The sequence below is a fragment of the Lissotriton helveticus genome, chromosome 2_1, assembly GCF_964261635.1.
Source record: "Lissotriton helveticus chromosome 2_1, aLisHel1.1, whole genome shotgun sequence".
NCBI classification, from domain to species: domain Eukaryota; kingdom Metazoa; phylum Chordata; class Amphibia; order Caudata; family Salamandridae; genus Lissotriton; species Lissotriton helveticus.
Window position 1 is genome coordinate 417433180 of NC_136059.1, and position 25206 is coordinate 417458385.

At 43.9% G+C, this 25206-nt stretch overlaps 1 protein-coding gene across 1 annotated transcript in view; it reads left to right on the forward strand.

Annotated features, from left to right (window-relative positions):
* PARP8 (poly(ADP-ribose) polymerase family member 8) overlaps positions 1–25206 on the forward strand; it is a 759201-nt gene that overhangs the window by 220229 nt on the left and 513766 nt on the right. The window contains exons 3-4 of the mRNA XM_078675052.1: positions 3421–3458; positions 15805–15894. Coding sequence (XP_078531178.1) covers positions 3421–3458; positions 15805–15894 — 128 coding nt within the window. The remainder of the gene's footprint in view (positions 1–3420; positions 3459–15804; positions 15895–25206) is intronic.

The window sequence follows — 25206 nt, forward strand, 5'->3', positions numbered from 1 at the left end:
CTAAATCAAGATATTGTAAATAGATACCAAAAATGTACCGAATGTAAACATCGGCCAGACACAATGAATAGAGAGTTTGAAAAGTATCCCAATGTAGTAAGAGGCTAAACGTTCTGAAAATGAATGAAGAAGAATAGGTTTATGGACCATGAATAGGGGCAGAGACAAATAGTTTAATGGTATAGAGAAAAGGGGGGAACAGATTTACCGTGGGCAGGTGAAGTGGAATGCTCAAGCCCAAGCTTAAAGATGCCGCAGTACGATAGTCCCTAGAGCTGCCTGCACGTGGGCCCCATACCTGGTATGTTACAGTACTACCCCTGGCTATCCTGGCTGATGAGTGGGGAAACCCCGGAACCGGTCCTAGGATGCTTGTTTCCAATCCAGGGAGGACCTGGCCTAGCAATTTGGGCTGGACTGTTCCCATTGGGCGCAGTGTCCAGACTGATTTGCATATGACTGGGTTCAAACTGAAATGGCATGGTGAGCAAAACAACTATGGATTTAGGCCCAGATCTTTGTACTGGGGTGAATGTATGACATTGTTCTGCAAGTTGTCAATCAATTGTTCTTTTTGCATTTGTCACCTCGAAAGGGAAGGGTATGTCCAGACGAGGGTCTCTTGCTCTACAAGGCACTGGAGTCAAGCTATCCTGGCTGATTAGGGATGAAGCCCCGAAACCACTTCTGTGATGCTTGTTTCTAGTATAGGGAGGACCTTGCTTGGCAGCTCGGGCTGGACTGTTCCCATTGGGCACAGAGTCAAGACTGATTTGCATATGGCTGGGTTCAAACTGGAATGGCCTGGTGAGCAAAAAACGATGGATTTAGGCCCAGATCTCTGGACTGGGGTGAATGTATTTTGTCCATCAATTGTTCTTTTTGCAACTTTCTAAAGTGGCTTTTTCAGTCCTGCAATTTAAAAAACAACTTCAATAAAAAATGTGTTTTCAAATTGTGAATTCAGAAATAGCAAACTTCACTTTTCTATCAGATCCTAATTGGCAGATAAGTTGTTACAAGGCAGCTCCAATTCTAACCTATAGGAGAGCTATGCCTAGCTGTAGTGAAAAACTAAATTAGCAGTATTTCAGTACCAGGGCATGTAAAACACAACAGTTCATGTTCTACCTTTTAAATACACTGAACCCTGCCTTTGGGGCTATCTTGGGCATACCTTAGGGGTGCCTTAGATGTATTAAAAGGGAAAGTTTGTGCCTGGCAAATGGGTGAATTTGCCCGGTCGAAATGGCAGTTTAAACTGCACACATAGACACTGCAGTGGCAGGTATGAGACATATTTAAAGGGCTACACATGTGGGTAGAATGTTCAGTGCTTCAGACCCACTAGTAGCATTTTATTTACAGGCCCTGGGAACACATGGTGTACGGTACGGACACACATTTCTTTTAAAGGACGGTAAAGACTGTTATTGATATAGTTTTCGTAAGGTACTCCTGCAGTAGAGTATTTTCACCTAGAGGGGTGGGCAGTTGGAGATCTCCAAGAGCAAGCTGTTGGGGTATACAGGAATGCACTATCTGGCTCTAACATTGTTATCGAAAGAAACAGACATCCGTGGGGAAATGGGTTGAGTTGGAGAGAGGCAGGAATAGGGTTTTTCTAAACAGTAGCTGTAACTGATATTTACTCCTATGTATGTAAATCCAAGTAGTGCCTGCAGAGGGGATGACGGAGCGATACGGAGAACATCTCTGAGATGAATTTTAAATATTGCTTCCTAGTCTGAGTTGGAGAACATTTCTGGACAATCCCACGCTAGGTGATCGTAGTCTGCAATGGGATTACTGCACCACAGACATTTGGAATCTTCCACAAGTCTCCATGCTTTTAAATGGCAGAGGGTGTAGCGCATTTTGTCATTTAATTGATTCAAGGTGGATGCATTCCAGTGCTTAACTTGATGGATGTGTACATGCCCATGTTGAATTGGGTGTTAAAATCTGTTGCATGGTCTGATGAGAATTCTGGTGTGATAAGTCTTAAAGTCATCAGAGTTGTCTCTGAAAGAGCAGGATTTTGGTTTGGAATACATTGGTTTACCATGATGTGATTGTCTGAATAAGTGGGGATTTTAGATTTGAGACTGATTGATGTGGATTGAGTTGTGCTGTTTCAGTTACATGGGCAGCAGTAGGTAGTGGACAATGTTGGGTATTGAAAAGAATAAAGGATGAGGGTGTTGTTGTTTGAATGGGTCGGAAGTGAGAGGTGGTGTCTATGTTATCAGTGTGAATACCACTTCTATGGCCTTGGTTGCTTCATATTTAGACCGTAGTACATTCATGGGAAGTGGCAGGCGGGTGTACAGATCAATTTTTTAGGGCTGTTCTTGGAGGGTGCATGGTCATGAATTATGCATGACAGTAAGGTAGCATTTTTTCTTGTTCGGAAGAACGAGGATTTCCATACTTTATTAGAGGACATTGAGGATATATGTGGGGAGGTGGTAAAAGCTTTGTCTGGATTACGCATATTCTATCTATTCTGTGTGGTATGTCTCTGTGTCCTGTCCACTCAGCGGCGTAACTAAACTTGAGGGGGTCCTCCTGTAAAGTACCTGGAGTGTCCCCTCCAGAGCTCTCAGGCCATGTGACTGTGCTGTGGGCCCCCTGGAGCTCGCCTCCTCCCACCCCGCACTGCGGGGGCTGCAGGGGGCCTTTGTTACACCACACAGTGGATGGAGCGTAGATGAGCAGAGATGCAGAATATGTGCAGATTGTTTCAGGGGGTGGCATTTGGGCTGTGGGTAAGATTATAAGGTGTGGCTGAGTAAGGATTGAGAATGGGTTGTTAGTTTGGTGTTTGTATGACTGCATGGCTGGCCACAGGTTAGTGAACGGTAAATGTGCACAAAAAAATCTTGATACCCATATAGCAGGATTAATGTATTTTGGATTCAACTTTCTTGTGAAATTGAATGAACTGAGTGATATATAATGAAGATTCCTCACTTTTTCTCATGAATGGAATTCATTTGGTTATAATTGCTTAGTTGTCATATTTTTCTTTGTTAATTCTTTACATAAATGTGATTTATTAAGAACTTTCATACTATTTAGCACATTGATTAAACTTACATGTTTGTAGATAGTCGTGCTAGAAACAAAATATTGTCTTTTAGGAGAAAACTTATGTGGCGTACTTGTCTGGCTGCTGTAACGTGGACGATAACGAAGTCATGTGAAGTTTGTTTAAGAAATTCAAGCTAGGAACTAATTAATCGCTTGCAATAATATTAATGACAACTGGCATAGTTAATTTTTTTATATTAGAATGACATATTAGTCACATTTATTACATGCACAACTGAATGTTTTTTGATGTTGTTTGGATATAATTTGAGTAATCACAATCATGCATGATCCTCACACTGTTTCTTTTTTTTATATTTTCAGTGTTGCCTATTCTGTGCATGTCTCGGAGGATTACCCAGGTATTGTGAGCATTTAATGGAATTATTTTATTACTTTATAAATCAATTTTACCTACTATGGCAGCTTGCTGTGAACTTAAGAACTAAAACATTTTTATTCAGCCTTTAATTTTGTTGTTTAAGAATGTATACTTAAAATCAAAACTGATGGATTCTTATTTTTGGGTTTCACCTCGTTCAACGGGAACTTGCTGCCAAAGTGCCACATTCTTGTTTAGGTAACACCTACTGTATTACAATGTAAGTTACGTCCTGATGTTCGGTAGCCCCATTTAAAATGTGCAATATAAATGGATAATGAAATCCTAAGTATGCAGTGTAGGTGTGCACGCGTCCAGGCAGATCTACACGCCACTGTGACCCCCACTGGTGAAGTGTGGTAGAGGAGAATTGAGTCAGTGCATTTTAGGTGGCATGGCCATTAGAGGGAAGCCCGGATGCGCTTTTCTCCTGTTTTCTTCTCAGAAAGTCGAAGCGAATTCACAAATTTCAAGTTTCAACATTTTTGTTCAACACATTTTGAGTCAAGAAAACCAACTGAAAATGTTACCTACTTATGGGTACCGTGCACCAAGTACAGAGCCCTTCACCCGACATTCAAAAACCCAGTGTCATCCACAGCAGTTCCCACGCATGCAAGTGTGTTCAGTATGTTGTCTGGCCCCTTGATATTAGCGCCTCCATCCACTCACCAGTTTCCTCAAAACAAAATCAATGATTGTAAATGTTCTACCCATACGACAGAAGTGTCAGATGTGGGTGGTGTATGTCAAAGGGAGAGAGCCCATGGACTACAGTTAATTATTGTCCAGAAAGGTACTTTTTCTTTAAAAAAGGAAAAGTAAATTTTTAACACATGCACTATTAAATACTGCACGTTCATTTACAAATATGTAAATAAAATAGATGGCAATTCCATTGGTGAAATTCTGGATTTACATTGGACACCTAGTGGGTCCTGCACCTTATAATCACAATATCCCCACTTAAATCTGATGTATAAGAGGGTGCCATTTTAAAGGAAGGAGGTGTATTGGCTTTGATAAGGGGTCACCACATCAGTATAAGGCAAGTATGTGCCTTTGTCATGGTGGCACCACATTAATAAAAAATATTTTCATTTGTTACGCTTTATCATCAAAAGAAATGAAATCAATAGCCATGATCAATCCCACTCTTTATTGATATAAAAGCATTGCATTGTCATAAAAAATCACTGCTAATAGAACTTAAAGTAAAGCACTGAAAATCAAAAAAAGTGACAAACGTCCTTCTTCGCACTCACCAGGTGGCATAAAATGCAGTCATAGGTCAGATTACTAGGGATCTCAATACTCTTAAACTGTAGAGCAAAAGCACCAGCTGTGGAGGATTTTTAAAAATGTTAAGCGTTTCCGGGGTTCATCCTGTTAAGGCTCTTGGAGACTTATAGGCAATTTTTGATAAACAACTTCTGGGTGGTGCTGCGCTCCATGCAGTCTCCCACAACACTTTAAATGTGCATTATTGGTGCCACTGTCCCTCTGTGGGTCATGCCGAGGTGGAGAATGTGTAGAAAACAGAGTGTTATTGGGCTCTCCCAGGCTGAGAGCAGTGGACATTCTCGTAGCAGAATTCCCGCTGCTCCATTTTCAGAGCAGCCTCAGCCTTGGATCTTTTCATTTACTGCTTGGGGTGCCCCAGTCCCACCTGGGGCACCTTGATGCTTCAATTCATGGTGGATGCCCAGCCCACTCCCGTGGATAGTGTGGGAACCATCCACTATTCTTTCTCCCACCTGCTTGGAGCATGGGTGGGAACCTGTAAAGCATGCGCCATCCTCCCTCACAAACATATGCACCGGGAGGGTTGGAGGTGGTGCACAGCATCACTCCTAGTCCCGAGTGGCACCTCAGTTTTTCTTCCCCGGTCCTTGGAGGTAGGTACCACTGGGACAGTATGCATTGTATCGGGCCCAAGGGGATACACTTTACAGGAGCTGGTTTTACCAGATCCCTGCACCAGTCTTCTCTTTCCTTGACTCCTAATTCTCCCTTCCTGCTGGTTGGGGCGTCTTGTGGAGCCCACCTACAACCAGTCAGCAGAGCCCAGCACTTTTAAGGTCCCAGAACTTCCTGGATGTCTTGCAGGGTGCCCAGGATGGCAGTGGAGTTCAAGTCTTCCACCAAGTGGTGCTCAGGAGGCATAAAAGGGCCAACATCACTGGCTCCGGGGAGACCCTTTTGGGGCCTGTGTTCGACTCCTTGGTCACAGGTTCTAATCCTGGTGGGTCCACTCAGCCTTTCAGCCATCTGAGGTTGATAAAATAAGTACCATTGAGTTTGGTAACAATATACATCTGTTATTCAGCACCTTGAGACCCTTGGGTGATACGTGCGATTTTACAAATACACATATTATGTTATGTTTCATCACCATCCAGGTACAGGGAGTTGCTCTCTGTATCTCCCTTGTGCAGGGGATTATACGTGTGGTTGGAAAGCTCTAAATGCCAGGCACGCCAGCCAATCCTTGGATGCCACATCATTCCTCCATCACATGCCAACCCTATTGCAAAGCATTCTGGCACAATCCATTATGGTTGAACCTTTCGTCCACTGTGTTGAGCTCCTGTGCTCACCCAGTAGTGTGGCTGTGATAAAGGGCAAACACTCCCTTGTAATCACTCTGGGGCCAGCTCGCACTGCTTGTGAAACAAGTTGGCTGGAGAGACAAAGGAAGGGAGGCAAGCCTGGTGTCATGTTCATCTGCTTATGATAGGGTAGGCCTCTTTGAAGTGTAATGAGTTCTTAAGTACAGCCCACAGGACATCCTGTCAGTGGAAGGCCAGCATCTCCTTACAACCAGGTGCGTTGTCTGGGAGCAATCCACATCTCACCACTGGAGGCCTCCAGCTGCCAGAATACATTTTAATACTTACAAGCTTAAGACAAGAAAAGGGTAACATGTCAAAGTAACTGTTGATAAATAGTTAGAAAAAAAATGATTTTACCATTAAATTGGATTTTGAATAACTATTAAAATGAGTCCTTGAAATATTTCTCTGTTTGCTACTAACCCAAATTTAGCATTTATTAGATATAAACTGCATGTTACCTGTATGCAGGTACACAGCTGCTCAAAACCGTCGTCTGTCTCCTGCAGCCTGCACATGCGTGTGCAAACGCGTAACCAGCCCAGTACTTCTTACCCTAACTGAACGGCATTGGCCTCATCTTAAAAGGCAGACTCTGTGGTAAATACGTTCAGTGCCACTGTCATATAATTACTGTGAGTGAGACTCCAATAGTGGGACTCATCCACAGTAGAGGTCAAAAAGCCGGATGATCAAATTCTAATAATTCTGGCGCAATAATTCGGCAGAACACATTTGCAAAAGTCTTACTCCTAATATAACATAAACAGTTGTTAAGGCTGGCAACACCTTCTCTGCTCCCATCCCGTTCATATGGTGAGCCCTTTGTGGATCTATTCTTACACCTATTTAATTCAAACTTGTACATGGAACAGCTAAGGATTGTGATGGGGAGGCAGTGATGGTAATAAGCCCATATGCAGAAGATGCCCTGCTATACTTCTGTTTCAAGGTGGTCCTGACACTCTGAGACACCCGGATTTTTCACTTTTTGAGCACCTGTTTGTTGAGCTTTTACTGTGGGAGAGCCTCATAAGTTGGGACTCACCCACAGTGAACTCAGGATGAAAGAGACTCCATGTGGATTTTACTGGTGTCCCATAGCTTGACTAGGCCGCTGCACTGTAACTGGAGTAAGGGGCACCAGGCTGGTTACATGCAGACACATGTCGTGTACGCGTGTACGGGCTGTGCAGGGGAGATTCCTAGCGTGTGCAGCCCAGGAGCAGCTACAAAGTGAATAGTGTGACAGGACTCATGCAGAATTGGGTGGTGACATGGAATAGGCTTTATACAGTGGGAAGAAACATGCCAGGGAAAGTTAGTGTGTTTTACTGTTTTCACTTCATTATTCTCCTATGGGGATGTGGACCCCATGTGCTAGTTTCACTTTCCTAGGGCCTACCAATTCCAGACATGCACTAAAGTCCACTGTAACTGGTGTGAGAAGAAGTATTCTGCAAGTCCAAAGTGATATTTGTACTGCTTTTAGGTCATTCATTTTCTCTGAGTCAGCCCATAACCAGGGCCTGGCTAGGGGCTGACCTCAGCAGGCTGGTTTAATGACCTTCCCTCGAAGAGCAAAGGCCTCCTCTCCGCAGAAGAGAAGATGGGTGGAGCTACAGGCTCATCCATCATCAGCTATCGCCATGTGCCAGGCACCAGGCTGTACAAGCGAGAAGGCAGCACAGGGGAAGGGGCTTTCAGAGACCATGTGGAAGGAGACTTCTGGATGACGCCATTTTGAATCAACCCAGAGGCCTGGACAGGAAATAGGGAGCAGGGGCAGTGAAGTGATGTGTCGCTGTTTGATAGGACAAACAGAGACTTCCTGCCAGCCCCCTCCCCAAACATTAAAAAGTGTTTGTACAGGAAGAGAAGCTCTCTCTAGGGTGTGGTCCGCTGAGACAGAGGGTGCTGGAGCCTGGCGCAATGGGCAGTTGAAAGGAGGAACCCCCTGACTGTCCAGGGATCCTGAACAGTGCCAGGAGAAGAGACCAGGACCTGTGCGCAGAAGCAGGGGCCTCTGCCCTGGGAGAAAAGAGCTCAGGAGGAGAGCCAGGCGTAAGGCTGGCACAGGAAGCCAGTGAAGACAGCTCCCTGCTGAATCTGCTCTCTGTGTGACCAGGAGGGCGCAGGAAAGTGCTCCCAGTGGCTGGGGTGTGCCACCAGGAGCAAGAAGAGGCCAAGATTCCGAAGATCAGACCCTGAGGGCCGAGATACGCCCCCAGAAGGTAGGTGACCTTTGACCTCTGAAAGGACTGACGACGAAGCACGTGTGGCTCCGCCGCTGGTCAATGATGTGCCACCAGGGTGGGTCAGGTCCTGTGGGCTGCCCCCAACAAGAAGAGAAAGCCGGGGAGTACTGTTGCGCTCGCCGTGAACTGATCCCCCAAGTGGGTGTGCCAGGAGCCCACCCTGGCCCCCCAAAGCCCTGGGACAAGGGGGAGCGCTGTCGCACCCCCCCCTCGCGTAAGAAGACTAAGCCAGGGAGCGCCATCGCGCTCCCTGTGAAAATGACCCAAACGGGGTGCCAGGAGCCCAACCTTGTCTCTGTGGACTGTGGATGGAGGGGAGCGAGGTCGTGCCCCCCCCCCCAGAAGATGTTCGGGGGCCCAGGATCCCAACTCCTGGCCCGTGTGAGGAGGTGGAGTTGGGGAGCGCTGTTGCGCCCCTGCAAAGAGGTCGTTAGGGGCCTGGGACCCCATCTCCAGGCCCCGAAGCGAAGCCTGCACGCGGGGTTCCAGGAGCCCACCCTTGCCCCCGCAGAAGAGTGCAAGTCGGGGCGCGCCGGCGCGCTCCCTGTGAAGGTGGCACAGAGGGACCTGGGACCCCATCCCTGGTTACCAAAGAGATGGTGCAGACGGAGGAGTGCTGCTGCTCTCCCCCGGGGCTGGAGGAAGGCGGGAGAGGGCTGTCGCTCTCCCCCTAGGTCTGGATGGACCCGCAGGAAGCTCCGTGTCTGCCATCATCCTCATCAGCCATGCTATCTTGAATCCAGTGGTAGATTGAGCAAGCGACCAGGTGCTACGATTGGGTGTTTGGTTCCCAGTAAAGGACAAATGTAGTCATGTTATTTGTGCAGGCCTCACAGACACTGTGCCTTGTTTTCCAACAGCTACCAACTCCACAATATAATTACAACCTAAATAAAATGAATGACAAACTTGCCAAAATAAGCTACCTTAAGTCGACCCAGAGAAATCTTAAGGAATCTTTATTAAGTGACCTCATAGATCCAAATTGAAAATGAACTCTCTCTAAATTGCACTTCATTGGTTTCCGCTCAATGATGGTAAATCAAATCACTAAGTTTGTGGATGAATATATATCTGTCGAACCATTCAGAAATAAGTCAACTCCTACATCTGCAGAATCCTTTGTCACCTTGCTCCAAAAACTCAAATTGCTGCTGTATCCTAGAGACATTCCCACTAATGTGCAGGTCACTGTCATATCTCGACTGGACTATATGAATCTCATTCTCTAAGGCATTCCCAGCTTCTTATTTACACCAGTGTATGCATGATCACAGAACCTCCATACTTGGAAACCTCCGACAGCTTAGCCTAAAAAAGCCTGGGAAAAATTCAAGCTAACATGCATGACTTTTAGGGCGGCCTCAATTGCTTTTCTGCCCACGGATTCCCTCACTCCCAGTGCAGTTAACCTGTCACATGCACCCTGCACTGTACGTGCCTATATGGGTTTGTACAAGAAACTTTCTGTTGTTTGACCATTCTAGTAATTCTATGTCTGCATTGCAAGAATTTATTTAACCCTAGGCACTATCCTTGAATTCTAACAATTGCCTATGATGATTACATTTACATATATATTTAAAAAATTAAACTTTTTTGGAAAATTGAATGCTGTCTATTACCTTGGGCAGTTTTTATTTGGCTTGTTGTGGGCCATACTTTGACTGTCACTTCCCTGACATGGAATTCCTTTGTGGGACCTTTACTCCAGTTTCAGTGACTTATCCTTTTCTTGCATGCTATCCCTTATGTTACTGCAAGACGGGTGAGGATTTGTCTTTGACAATCTACTGTATTGCATACTCATAAGTTAAATAGATAACTACAATTTTAATCCTTTGTACCATTCCTTTTCTCTATATACTTTCGAGGCCTAACCATGCACCCATTTACCTACAGATGGACTAGCATCATCAGCCAGCTTCGCTTGAGTTTCTCATTCACTCACTCTTTAAAAGCACGACCTCATACATGCTCACTCATTCTACTCTACTTACCTCTGTGATTCATTCCTTTTATCTTTTTTTTGTGTTGAAATTGTTTATTAGCATTTAGTAAATATAATACAATTGAGACAATATACAGAAATATGTAATACAATACCATAAATTACATTGGAATTAATGTATAAATAATTAAATCTGTGAATTTCAGAAGGGCAGAGATATTATCTGACTAGAGTATAAGTGATACATTAATAAGATGCAAGAAGGAGAAAAGAATACAAGTATGAATAAAAGTATAAGCAATTTGATAGAAAAACTCTAATGACAGATGATAAGATAGAGAAGAATTTTAAAGCCAAAAGATCAAGAACATGATATAAGGTGAGGTATAAAACAGCAATCAATTATATGGGAGAAAAAGAAAAAAATATATAGGAAATGTGAGTAGAAAGAAAAGCTGAAATAATAAAGGAGAAATGGCAATAGAATAAATAAGTAAAAAGAATACAACATATTGTGTACAAAGCTATATGGGGGGAGCAGCCAAAGGTAAGAGAAAGAAGGTGGAAGAAATGAGAAGAGAGCGGATTTAGTACATGTGTTCAGTGTTAGTATGCAAATCTGCAGCAATAAAGGTGAGAAGAGAGAAAAGATATCCATCACATTATTAGAACATTGGAATAATGGGAGTTCCATTGAAGACAATGAAGTGTTGCGGGCTTCTAATGGCCAGTAGTATCCCGAAGCTCCAATATTCCAATGATGTCGTTCCCAGCTATTGCTGTGAAGAAAGGCCTCAAAGAGCCCGAGGGGATTCCAATCCCCACCGGCTGTTTGAGGCCTTTGTTTTATTTGCTAGAACATCCTACCCTCTAGTGGCAGAATGTTCTAATAGCCTTATAGCTCTCTGTAGCTGTGCTATTAAAGTCCTGCTCCCTTGTTAATGCTGGAGCGGGCCTTTAATTGCCAGTATAGCCCGCTATTGCGGCTATATTATATTGTAGGTATCCTCTACCAACATGCCAGTATAAATTATTCCTGTTATGGCATGAGTAACTAAGTATTTAAACCCAGCACCCATATTTGTTTTCATTTGGTGGCATTGATTACCAACTGGGCTCTTCCGACTACTCTCAGTCCTGATGATGACCTGTCTTTCCACGTGGGGTGGAAACATCATCAACATCTCTAAAGCAGTTCAAATAAAAATTTTGATTACTCTGTGTAGAGGAACATTTCTATGAACTTTAATTCTTTATTGCAAGATCTACATTATGAATTGTACATAGTTCGCCATCGTTGTTGCTTTTTTTTCCAGTACTGTGTGTTCACTTTATTCACTGAGTGCACATTTTATTTAAGTCACTCTCATATATGGCCAATTATTTTCTTAAATATGATTTTTAAATCATATCTTCAGTAGCAATTGGTCATGTTTTTTTTTCTATGTATATGTTTTATTCTTTATATCTAATGTCTACATTTTCGGGATTTCTGACTAATATTTTTAATTGTGTATTGTACATCAAATGTATTTGGACACTGTTGTTACTAACTACGTTTACCCCTGTTCAAACTGGTCTATGAGTTTCTTTTGTGCCTTTAAATGCCACGTTTAAAGCCATGCACAATCAATATATGGAACTTCTTTTAGAATTCCAGGTGGAAACAAGAATGTCAGAAGCATCAATAAGCTAAGACTGGAAGTCAAAAAAATGTAAAGCCTGCAAAGGTGCTAAGGAGTGTATCTCTGGACTAGCCTCTTCATTATGAACCTCCTTGCCAGTTGATCTGAGATGCTGAAAAGAAATCATCCTATAACGCAAAACTCTAAAAACGTACCAGTTTTAAATATATTGGAACAATTTTCATAGCTTTCCTCCAGGTCCTGTTTCGGCCTCTAGATTACTTTTATCTTTCATCACATTTGCTCTTTTCTGGGTTGGTCCATATAGTCAAATTTTTTATAGTTAGAAGATGATGTACTGTTGTGATGAATACATGGCACAATGAGAATGGTTACTTCCAGAACAGTATGCTTGAGGTCCTTGGTGGTGAGAGCATCAAACTACTTGTGCTTAGGACATAAACATATGTGATTCAAATTCCAAGTGACTGTGGGTATTCTAGCTACAATAATTGATGCACCGGACCAATAATGTGACCTTTGATGGCTCCTTGAAAATGGTTAAATATCCCTACCCCGCTTCTGTATGCTCCAGTTCCTATTAAATAGGTTTTACAATTGACAACTTGGTGGAGAATAACATGATATTCTCAACAGAACATTTATGGGGATCACAAATGGCAATCATGACTATTTGAAGACTGGAGGTCCTCAGTGACCTTGTGCTTGACCCAAATATGTCTGTATGTCATGCACAGGATCCAAACATCATAACGTATAAGGTTTAATTCTTTGTGAAAGCCCTCCAGTCTTCAAATAGTCACATTTGCCATTTGTGATTATGATATTTAGCTGTGAGGATGCAAATGTACACAGCCCAGTCCTTCCTCTCATTCCCCAAATCCCTTAAGCAAGGGTTTCATATTTGTTGAAATCTGTCCACATAGACAATCCCAGTGACACTCTCAGCCAGATGCTGTTTTCCTGGGAGCTGATAATGACTTTTTTGGCAGCTTTCAGGATGTGAGTGCATAAACTCTGGGCCCTTTGGAGTCACACACTGAAGGTGAGTAAGAGTAGGAAGCGGTAGAGGATCTTCCTACTATCATCATCAAGAGTTCCTGCCTCAGGGTAAGTCTGATTGGCTGTGCAGAGGAATGAAAATTCAGATCTAGCAAGGCTTGGCTTGAACCACCAAAGTGGCTGAGCCCCCAGTCATTACATTATTCTCCTGAAAGATGTTCTAGGCCAAGGGTGTTGGTGACAAGGCTCATTCATGCCAAGCTAGAAGAGAACATGGCCTTGCTCTCTCAAAGATGGAGTGAGAGATGAATATACTAGGATAGACTTGAATTCACAATCCAACATTTTGTCCTAATTATCCTCCAAATAAAGAAGAAATGCATATGCACACAGTCAAGTGTGACTACGGTGCATAATACCTTAGACCCAGAAGCTCCAAGAGCAGCCAAGCAGTTGTGCATCTGTGGTGGAGGATGAGATTTTAAATTCTCTCCTCAGCAGGGCACGAAAAACCAGTTGCAAACGCTCGAGCTAGCACCATTATTATCATCCCTGTAAAAGTAGCAGGGTTTTTTTGTAGCCAGATGAAGGGAGCAACCCTTGTTCCATTGGTTTAGTGAATATGCATCAATCTCTATTTAGTACAGATTGTAGTGATTTTTATTTGGACTGCTGATCCCCTTGCGTGAAACTGAGATATTGCTTGTGGTCCTTATACAAAGAAATCTGGAAATTCACATTATGAATACTGAGTTCACAGAGTTGTTGGGCTGAATTGCTGCTAGCAGCCTTATATTTTTTTAACTTAGGAGGCAACAACCAATTGAGACTGTACATATGCAGAGTGGAATTGAGCCACAAACACTACTGTGTAGCCAGAAAATAGTCAAATTAGAAGCCCTGAGTTCTTCAAGTCCCTGATGTAGGTGCCAAACCTCCCTTTCTGCAGAGATGATCTTATTTATCGCACCCAAGACAGCAGTAGGGCAAAGCTGGACTGGTAGTAAAGAGTCTTCAGGATTACAGTATGATCTCAGTTCAGTGGTGGTAGAGGAGGGTGAACCAAAATAGATCATCCTCACTGGAGTGTCCTGCATTGTTGGATTTGGAAGATTGGAGGACACACAAGGCACTATTACAGCATGGTATTCTCTTAAGCTTGTTGCCGCCGGATTCTTGTTTCCAAATTTTGACTTTATCTTACCAATCCTAAGAATCCTCTATCCATTCGATCTTTTTGCCTGCTAAGAAGTGTAAAGGGTAGAAACACTTTTCTTTCACAAATTTATCAATGACCAAATCAATGTAATTCGAAGGAACTACTGACTACCAAAATAAAGTTTTGAAAGTTTATTACAAAGCCAAAAATAACAGAATGTACAAGCACCTCAGCAAGAGGTTAGGAAAAAAAATGGGCACTAATACAAACATAATCTTACGCAAGAGTCTCATCCGACACAAAATTAGAATGATCGTTAGTTCTAAAAGCATCAGGCAAGCAATAATAGCTCCAATTTGGATCTTGGACTGCATTGGCCTGAAGAAGAAATATTATTAATCTATCCCTACACCAACACTAAAGTGACATCCCTACTTAGCATCATCCCGGGCAGGAGAAAAAGGTGTCAGTAGTGAAGACTTCCTTAGAAGTACACTCACTTTGCATAGGTAAGTAGCCGAAGATACAGAGCTCGTTCTAAGATGCTCCTTCTTGTTCCTTTCCTACCCTCTGCTGATCCTACTCTGCCTCTCCTCCCTCAGGGAACTGTCCCTAATACAAAATCCCAAAACAGTAGGGCACGCCCTTCGCACACCCTTTCAGGCAGATTTTCTTCCAGTAGTTTTCCATGAAAAATCTGACTTCATCCAAAAACTGTTAGGTTGTCCTTGAGTCCCAGGCACCTTCTCAGCTTAAAGTATCATATCTGCATTCCAGTATACTCCCATGGCTCCTTCCCTACCATCCTAACTCCTAAAGCAAAAGGGTCATTCTTCAAAACGAGACATGTGTCCTTGCACCTGCAACAGAAAGCCTGTGAGCAAATAGACCTTGCATGCACACAAATTCTACAGTCAGCAATTGACTAAGAAAAAGAGCCTTCCCAAGGAAAATACATTTCGGGCCTGCAACATTCAGCTAACATAAGAAATCACGAATAGGCCTTCTCTTGAATGGGTATGCGAACAGACCTTTCAACATTTAAACATGCAATTTTAAAGTTACCTTATAAGCATTATTTTTCATAGTCATCTAAAGCAATACATTTCATTAATGAATAAGCAATCTACACATGCAGACTTTAATGTGGTGCATGTTTTAATCCTAATGCATCACTTTACGTGTAAACTAATACATTCTGCATCCTCTAAAACACATTTTCGATTAGACTGTACTTTGGTTTACATAAACTACATGGTTACATCTCTAATCACACTCATATATACAATTTTGGTAGTATATTCATAATGGTTACATGTTAATACGGTCCTCTAAGTACACAGGTACTGACTACCATGATGGTGCACCCCTACAAATTTCAGAATAACATGGCGCTCTATCAAGCTCAGTTTATGCTTTGATGATGGCTTGGTATTTCATCTAAAGTGCTGCTTGCTTCAGTGAGAAGAAGAGCGAAATGAGTTGCGAGGAGAAAGCAGAATGCCACCACAAACGTATGAAGCCAAGTATTTGTCTTGGGGTTTGGAATATTTAAACTTATATTAGCTGTGTTTGTATTATGTTGGATTATTATTCAATCATGCTTAAGAGATGGTCCCTAGACCAAAAACTCATTTGAAGACAAAAGTAGACATTTACGTTTATCAATGCATTACAGTGTGTTTTATTTTTCAGATAATACATATGTGTCTAGTTCTGATAACGATGAAGATGTGCTAGTTACGACAGAGCCTATCCAAGTCATTTTCCACAGAATTGCAACAGGTAACTTCATTTAATTGACTGGCCAGAAGGTTGAAAGTAGGTAGAGAATATATTTTAAAAGTTAGATGGAATGTCGGTTCATAACGTCATATCTATGGGTTCTTTGCAGCTTCTGTACACCTCAAGTGGTTATAAACTTTTAATCTGTATTAAATGCTATGATCTGCAAATATGTTTATACTGTGGGCTACTTATAGTGTTTAGTAGTTCAATGCTCAATCAATCAATCAATCAGGGATTTGTGATTTGCGCTACTCACCCTTTAGGGTCTCAAGGTGCTGGTGAGGGGTTGTACGGCTCCAATTCAGCTAAAGAGCCAGTTCTTGAGGCTCTTCCTGGAGGTGTGCCGTGATGTATGAGTAGGATTTTCCACCTGCTGGTGTCAAATTGCCTATTTATTCTGTGTGTTTAATGTAAACGAGTTCATGTGCTACGGTCTGGTATCCCAATGGAAAAATACTTACTTTAGATAGTCAGTAATTATGTAGTATTTCTACTACAAAAGACATTGTATGTACAGCTTTCTAAATGTTTTTTACACAATTTCTATTATGATAATTGAATGTTTGACATTATGCTACATAATGTAAATCACATTGAAAAGTAAATAATGCTGAGACTGGAGGGTCCCTTCCATAAAATCTCCCTAAAGGAGTAGAATTTCTGTGTTATATACTTTTGGTATAAATACAGATGTAAGCATTCCTAGGTGTATTTATTAACAAGCATTGGCAAAAACAGTAGATCTTCAATAAATATGCTAAAACATGTAGGCATAGGCATGCACAGACTGCCTACTCAGGTCACATGTCTGTTCGTCATTTTGCACACAATGCCACCTGAGTTTGGACCCTTCCATATGCAAATCAGTCCTGACCCTGCTCCAATAGGACCTGGGAGGTCAGGTGTTCCCTGAACAAGAACACAAGTAACCCATCAGATTTTGCAGGGCCTTAGTTTTTAAGCAAAATTCTCTATTATTATTCAATAGTATTCAAATGTGCCCTGGATGGATCGTGATCACTGTTCCTTGGCTTATTACTCCACTGTGGCTTCTTCAGAGTTTCTTTGGAAGCCTTTTTCTCCTTATATGGTGCCCTAAATCATCTATCCCATTATATAAGTTTCACACTTATTCTTTGTTTTCAGGGCTCATTCCTATAATGCAAAATCGCATGCACTGCTGCTTCCTGGTTCTTATTGACAACATATGCGAGGAAATCATCCTGCAAACATGATACATTTCTTACCTGCCTTGTGCATTGCCTTTGGCACAGCGCTGATTTTTTTTTCTTTTCTGAGTTTTATATAGCTCGAACTTGACCCGAAGTATCAGGTATCAGACGGCCACATGCATCATTGTAGGATTTTGCATTTCCTAAATTGCGAAAATTAAGGAATCACAATTTAGGAATTGCAAAATCCTATGCATCAAGAAATCCTAAAAGTTTCTAGGATTTCTTAATTTTCGGTATTTGCGATTCCTTAATTGCGAATCGCAATTAAGGAATGGCATTACATTGATTCCTATGGGCCTAGAGGCCCATAGGAATCAATGCCTTTTTGCACTTTTTTATTTTGCGAATCCCATTTTTTTGATGCATTGCAAGGGTGCTGAGGAGGGTCCAAAGGACCCCCCCCTGCACCCTTGAAATGAATTTTTTAGTGCAAGTTTCACACACACATGTCCAAAGGACATGTGTGCGTGTAACATGTCACTTTCAAAAATGCATTTTTGAGCTTTTTTCCAAAATTTCGCAAATTAACACGAGGGTCAACCTCGTGTTAATTTGCACTTCCTATTTCCTAATTCGCATTTTTTTTTAAATTCATGCATTGCATTTAAGGAATCGCACAAATGCGATTCCTTAAATGCAATCGCATTTTTAAGAAATGCAAAAAATAGCGAGTTTACATAAATGATTTCATGCATCCCAAAAAGTGATTTTGGAATCGCAAACGGACGATTTTTCCGAATCGCACCGTTTGCGACTCCAAAACCACTTGATGCATGTGTGGTGAGAGTTCCTTACATGAGCACCAGTTACAATACACAAGGACACATTCATTTTTGTTAGGCACGTGGAGAAACAGTGATTTACCCAGAATCACAGGATGTTGAGCGACATTGCCAAGACTCGAACCATTTGCAGATTCACATGGCAGTTCAAACGGCAGGAACAAGCATGCAATTAAGCATTCTAGATGATTTTGGTGCGCTGGAGTACTCTTGCAGAGGTGTTTGACGATACAGTAGCATCAAGTGTGGAAGGCAGAGTAGCTCCCCTCTACGCATTCAATATCTGATGAATATTAAAAAGAGGTCATATTGCAACCAGATATATGAATTTAGACCTCCTAAAGCCTCATGCGATCTAAAGCTTCTGTTGGCCTTTCTCATAAAAAAAATACGAGGATGATCCCTTTAGTTACATCTGCCTAAATCTCTTACATGATACCATCTTGACATAACTGTATCATTTCACCTCTTAAATGCTATTTCATTATACAACGATGTATAAATCCACATTACCTGTCCTTCTTTCAATGGATTTCTATGTTAAATCTCGCAGACTCGCAAGCAGATAGTTTATCACTAAATACCTTGCGGGACACGTCCTAACATTCCTAATAGTTGTCCTAGTGGTTGTATTAGCAACACTTAATACTTGATTGCGATGATTAGGACCCAGTTATATGGTAAGATCCCTCGTTGGGGGCCGTTCCAATAACACACTTAGGCCTGGATCTCCCTGCCCCTGAATTGCAATTTAGATTCAGATTAACACACTGGGCCAATGAGCTTTATTACAGTATGCTTTAAGTTTTATTTCTGATTCCTTCAGCGCCAAATTTGCAAATATTAAGGGATTTGATGTTTGATAGCACAACCCTGTGAAATAAGGCATTAACTTTCTCCTTCCTCCTCGTTCTCCAGTTGATTTACTCCCGTCTTTCCTGCATTATATTTCAAATTGACCACTGTTCCCCTTTGCATACTCCGACACAGTGTCCTTTTTTTGTTGCAATTTTTTGGAAATGGCTGGAGACAACTTCCTCCGATGCTGCATACTCCCTGAGACCACACCGGTAACTTATCATTTCCATTCTCATCAAAGATTCCTTTTTTTCCTTTTCTCCTGCCTTAAGACTATTCAATCCATCATTTTGTTCGGAGTTGCAGTCCAACTTTAATGTGGCTATTTCAGCGTCATCCAGTTCTTCTCCCCCTTTGTTCAGCCATTTGAATCTTTTAGTATGTATCGACCCTTGCCTCAAAGCATTGCTATAGCTAGACCAGCTTCTTCTTTTCTGTAAAATTGTTGGGCTCGATTTACATAGGAAAATTGAGAGGAAAGTTTAACTTTACGAATTTTGGTATTCAGAAGGTGCTTTTCCGAGTAGTAAATTTGACTATTGTCTCAGATTAATTTAAGACCAAAGCTTAAGTTAAACTGACACAAAAGTCTAACTTTACTACTCGTAAATGCCCTTTGGGAATGCCAAAAGCCTTAAAGTCAGACCTTCCTCTCAGTTTACCTTTGTGAATCGGGCTCGATGACTCATGTGGCTTTAATGTGAGCATTAAATCCTTCTTTCAACTGTTCCTGGTCTGACTGAGACATTCCAGTGCACTGAACAGATTTTGGTAGTGGTGACATCCCCTGCATCTTAACCTTTGCATTGTACATAATGATTAAAATACCTCCCATGTGATAAGACTTTCGCTGCTAAAACTGAATGTTTATTGACCCTGCTGCTACCTCGCATTTTCTTTTGCTCTTATAATTGATTCAGCTAAGTTTTAAAAGTATGTACTGAATTTCAAGTGTTTTGTTTGGCGAGGGAGGGGGAATCGAACCCTGACTGTGGAGGCTTCTGGCACCGATCACTGCCATTTTTAGGGCTCGGGGCGGAGCTCCGAGATCCTAATGTTAAAGAAAAAAAAAAAAAAGTTGCTTTAGGGGTCCGGGCTGCAACATTTCCTAGTGCGCGCGAGTTTTTTATGGCATCTGCCTAGTGATTCGTCTTCACTGTGGTGTCTATTTAGTAGCCTTGACGTGATAGGCTATATTTACTGTTCGTCCGCCATTGTTTTCATTTTCATGGCATATTGTGTGCGGGTATGCGCACGGCAGAATATTAATCTTAATTAGAAGCTGTCAGAGTGCCCGTGTAATGCAATGCAGATGGTGGGAGCGCGTTCACCATTCAGCCTTGCATTCCATTTATTAGGCGCGCGTGTAACATGTACCTTTCGCGCACGGCAGTCCATTCATTTTAATTAGGAGCTGTCAGGGTGCCGCGTTCACGGCAGAGATAATTTAAAGCATATGCCGGCAGTGGCGCGCGTGCGAGGCCGAGAGCTGAGCACGATGACTCCATGCCACATTTACAACACAGCGGACATCTGCTACTTCTACATTCCTGAAGTTAGGAAACCGGACAGTAAGCACGAGCGACATGGCAAACGTACAAGTGGTTTGTTAGTATGGGCTGTGAGGACACGGAGGGGTCAATTATTTCCTGTATGTCATATCCTATGTTTAGGGCCATCAACTTTACATTTCGCAACAGACTGTTAACCCACAATGTTCAGCCGGGACGTCTGAAGTAGCATTTTCCAGTAGCAAAATATAACATTCACAAGCACTTGGCAAACCCTTCCCAAACTCACACAGCGGTGAACTTTAGGCCAGACATAAATATCCGAAACAACAGCCCTTGTGTTTCCTGCACGTTACAGCGATACCGGCTGAATCAAGGCCTGTGCGATTCAACTTCACTTCAGCACATTGAGAAAGGGCAGGGTGTGCCCGAGTGTTGAAACCGAGCAGTCTGCCATCACAGGGCTTGTGAAACAAAAACCTCTTTCAACTCCAGACACACCAGCGCATCGTGCATGGATTTCCAGTCTAATTAAATGACATCAGGAGCATTGAAATCACATGAAAAGGAAGGGTCCCTCCCCCGCGCTACGGCAGAGGTATGAGTGTTAGCATTCGCACGGGCGCCAGCTGCGGGCAGTATGCAAAGCACATTGGTCATGAAATAGTTTTTTTTTTTTAAACGGCATTGTTAAAACGGGCAACTGGGAAGAATGCGGTAATACTATAGCGCCAGACATGATTAAAAAAAAGTTTAGCACAACACACTTCAAAACTCTCCAAGAAGGGTAACAAAAATGGCAGAAGGCCAGAGTTTTTTTTCCTATATCTTTCTTCCGAGCTGTTAAAACCCACACTTTCTGCTTCTAATCTAGGGCCTTATTATTGTAGGATTTCCAGCATGTGGTAAATTATCATTCGGCTGAAATAAAGAAGGCTGAGTGTAATGGTCGTGAGACTCTTACTGACTTTTCTACCGTTTTGATTACATCATTTCATGCTGCTGAAACATTTAAGTACCTAAACGCAACAGCAATTGGTCTACAACCCCCAGAAGAAATAATGAATTTGCCTACAAATCCCAGAATTCAATTCAAAGAAAAAAAACTAGACTGGAGCACCTAGTCAAGCATGTATTGGGGTAACCCATAACACATAGCAACAATACATTGGCATTTACAATGCCATTAGCTCAAACTCAAATAAATCCGAGCCCGATTGCATTTCTAATGCTTGTTCTAGACAGTGCGGTCTAGTTGTTTCTACCCTGGACTCATTAAAACAGGACCCTGCGCGACCGCGGCAACCCCGTAATTGCTCAGGCCCGCATTTCCTTTGCTGAACTATCTGCTATCTTGCCTTCTTGCACTTGCTGAGAATCTTTTAATTTTCTAAACATTTCGCTGCTGAAATTGAATGTTCATTGACCCTGCTGCTACCTCGCATTTTCTTTTACTCTAATATTTGTTTTGGCTAACTTTTAAAATAATGTTCTGAATTTCAAGTTTTTTTAATCGGGGAATTGTTTGGAGAGGGTGGGGGAATCGAACCCAGACTGTGGAGGCTTCTGGTACCGATCACTGCCATTTTTCCTAGACAGTGCGGTCTAGTTGTTTCTCCCCTGGTCTCATTAAAACGGGAGGGTGCGCGAGCGTGCAGCGGACGCGTGCAGCGGGCGTGCGGCTGGCGTGCGGCTGGCGTGCCGAAGGTTAGCCCGTCTGCGCCCGTCAGCGTCCCGGAGGCACTCGGCGCCCGGATTGCTGCCGGTGTATCATCAGAACAGTCAAATTCTATTACATACAGCAGAGATAGTCTCCACACCATTGGCAGGAGTATGAGCTTTAGGCCCCACCTCCCTGTGCAGTGGGATGCTAACTGCCAGGTTTGCAAACACTGTAACTGGGGGAAATCCCCCAACTCTGGGAAACGGTGTGTGAACCCAAACATGGGCACTCACAGCGTTCAGCGGGACGGTGTAGGGAACCACTTGAAGGCGTTCCTACTTAATACTCGCTCAGTAAAAAAACATGAGCTTTTACTCCACGACCTGCTAGCTGATTCAACACCTGATCTGCTGTTCCTAACGGAGACGTAGCTGACTGAAGCATCGACCCCATCATCGCTAATGCGATTCCCCCCTGGTTACCTTATTCTAAGGAAAGACCGACCCGAAAAAAGAGAAGGGTGGGTGGCTTTGATCTTTCGGAGCTCCTTCAAATGTGTTTCATTACCTACAATGGAGTTAGAAGGAGCAGAGAACATGGGTTTCCTTTTAACTGTCTTGGCACAACAGTCCATCGCGGGGCTATTTATCTAACGCCCACCAGGGCCGGCTGGAAAATTTCTAGAACCGATCAGTCATGTTATTTCCCCTATAGCAGCAAAATATAGCCACTGCCTGGTCCTGGGTGAGTTTAATATCCACATGGATAACGCCTCGGATCCAGAATTAGTACGTTTGCAAGAATCCCTGGACATACTGAATTTGACCCCGTATGTCTGTCTCCCCACCCATGAAAAAGGGCATAAGTTAGATCAGATTTTCTCATCTAATTTGATCGAAATGGTGGCCCCCCTTCCTTTAGTTTGGTCGGACCATTGCCTGATAGGTTTTAGAGTAGGGGTACTCAAAGTACGGTCCGCGGGCCGTCAGCGGCCCGCAAGCCTTCCGTGGCGGCCCACGGACCTTGAGACATCGCACCTGTGTTCTTTTTCGAAACTTCAGCCAACACCGCCGGTTGCAGCAATGGAAATCAGAGAGCCTGCTCTGTGGGGCCGGGCTATTCCAGCCATAGTCAGAGTGGAGCAGCAGGGGCGCTAAGAGGTGAACAAAGCCTCATTAACAAACAGATGGCCTTTGAAAAACTTGTGAAGTACTGGAATGCGGCTGTGTGTGTGCTGCTACACACCCAGGGGGAGGGGGTGAGAAGACAGCAGGGACTGAGAGCCTGGTGAGGTGGGAGGGCAGAGCAGGTAGTGAGAGCCTGGATGAGGGGTGAGGGCAGCAGGGAGTGAGAGCCTGGGTGAGGTGGGAAGGCAGCAGGGAGTGAGAGTCCGGGTGAGGTGGGAGGTGGGAGGTGGGAGGGCAGAGCAGGGAGTGAGAGCCTGGGTTCGGTGGGAGGGCAGAGAAGGGGGTGAGAGCCTGGGTGAGGTGGGAGGGCAGCAGGGGGTGAGAGCCTGGGTTCGGTGGGAAGGTAGAGCAGGGAGTAAGAGCCTGGGTTCGGTGGGAGGGCAGAGCAGGGAGTGAGAGCCTGGGAGAGGTGGGAGGGCAGCAGGGAGTGAGAGCCTGGGTGAGGTGGGAGGGCAGCAGGGAGTGAGAGCCGGGTGTGGTAGGAAGGCAGCAGGGAGTGAGAGCCCGGGTGAGGTGGGAGGGCAGCAGGGAGTGAGAGCCCGGGTGAAGGGGGAGGGCAGAAGGGAGTGACAGCCTGGGTGAGGGAAGTGGGAGGGCAGCAGGAAGTGAGAGCTGGGTGAGGTGACAGAGGGCAGCAGGGAGTGAGAGCCTGGGTGAGGTGAGACAGATAGAGATAGAGACAGATAAAGACATATAGAGACAGAGACAGATAAAGACATATAGAGACAGAGACAGATAGAGGCAGAGACAGATAGAGACAGGGGCAGACAGAGCTAGATAGGGTCAGAGTCAGGGACAGATAGAGGCAGAGACAGATAGAGATAGAGACAGACAGCGAAAGAGACAGACAGCGATAGAGACAGACAGCGATAGAAACAGACAGAGAGAGAGCCAGAGATAGAGACAGCGATAGAGGCAGGGACAGATTGAGACAGATACAGAGACAGATAGAGGCAGAGACAGATAGAGACAGGGGCAGACAGAGCTAGATAGGGTCAGATACAGGGACAGCCAGAGACAGATAGAGGTAGAGACAGACAACGATAGAGACAGACAGAGAGAGAGAGACAGAGAGAGAGAGAGAGAGAGAGAGAGAGAGAGAGAGAGAGAGAGACAGAAGAGAGACAAATAGAGACAGAGATAGGGGCAGGGACATATTTAGACAGGGACAGACAGAGACAGATAGAGGAAGAGACAGACAGAGATAGAGACAAAGAGAGATAGAGGTAGAGACAGAGACAGGGACAGACAGAGACAGATAGAGGCAGAGACAGACCGAGACAGGCAGAGACAGAGAGATGGAGAGGGAGACAGAGGGATGGAGACAGAGACAGGGACAGACAGAGACAGATAGAGGCAGGGACAGCAACAGACAGATATCGGCAGAGTGACAGGGAGACGGAGAGGGAGACGGAGACAGAGGGAGGGAAAAGGAAGGAAAGGGAGACAGAGGGTGACAGAGGGAGGGGGAGGGAAAGAGAAAGAGTGAGACAGACAGAGGGAGACAGACAGAGGGAGGGAGACAGACAGAGGGAGGGAGGGAGACAGACAGAGGCAGGTAGACAGACAGAGGGAGACAGAGAGAGACAGACAGAGGGAGGGAGACACACAGAGGGAGGGAGACAGACAGAGGGAGACAGAGAGAGACAGACAGAGGGAGGGAGGCAGAGAGGGAGGGAGAGATAGGGAGAGGGAGAGGGAGAGAGAGAGATGAGGGAGAGAGAGGGAGAGAAAGAGAGAGAGAGAAAGAGAGATGTGTGTGTATGCCGGTCTGTTGGCTCAGTGGATGAAGGCGTCCGCTGCAGGGGCCTGAGTTCAACTTCATGGTCACAGTATTTTTTTCTCGAGCCCCTCCCCCACTGACCCCGCCTCCACCGGTGCAGCCCTCGGCCACAAACCACACTATAAATTCGGCCCCCGAGAGACAGTTTGTGAGTACCCATGTTTTAGAGTCTCTAGGGAGCTAGTCAGGACTCATTCACTAGGCCAGGCCAGTGCTAATAGTTTTAGGCCCTTTCACTTGATCTCCCCAGAGGCTATGCAGAGTGCACTGTGTCATCGCCCTATTCCCCT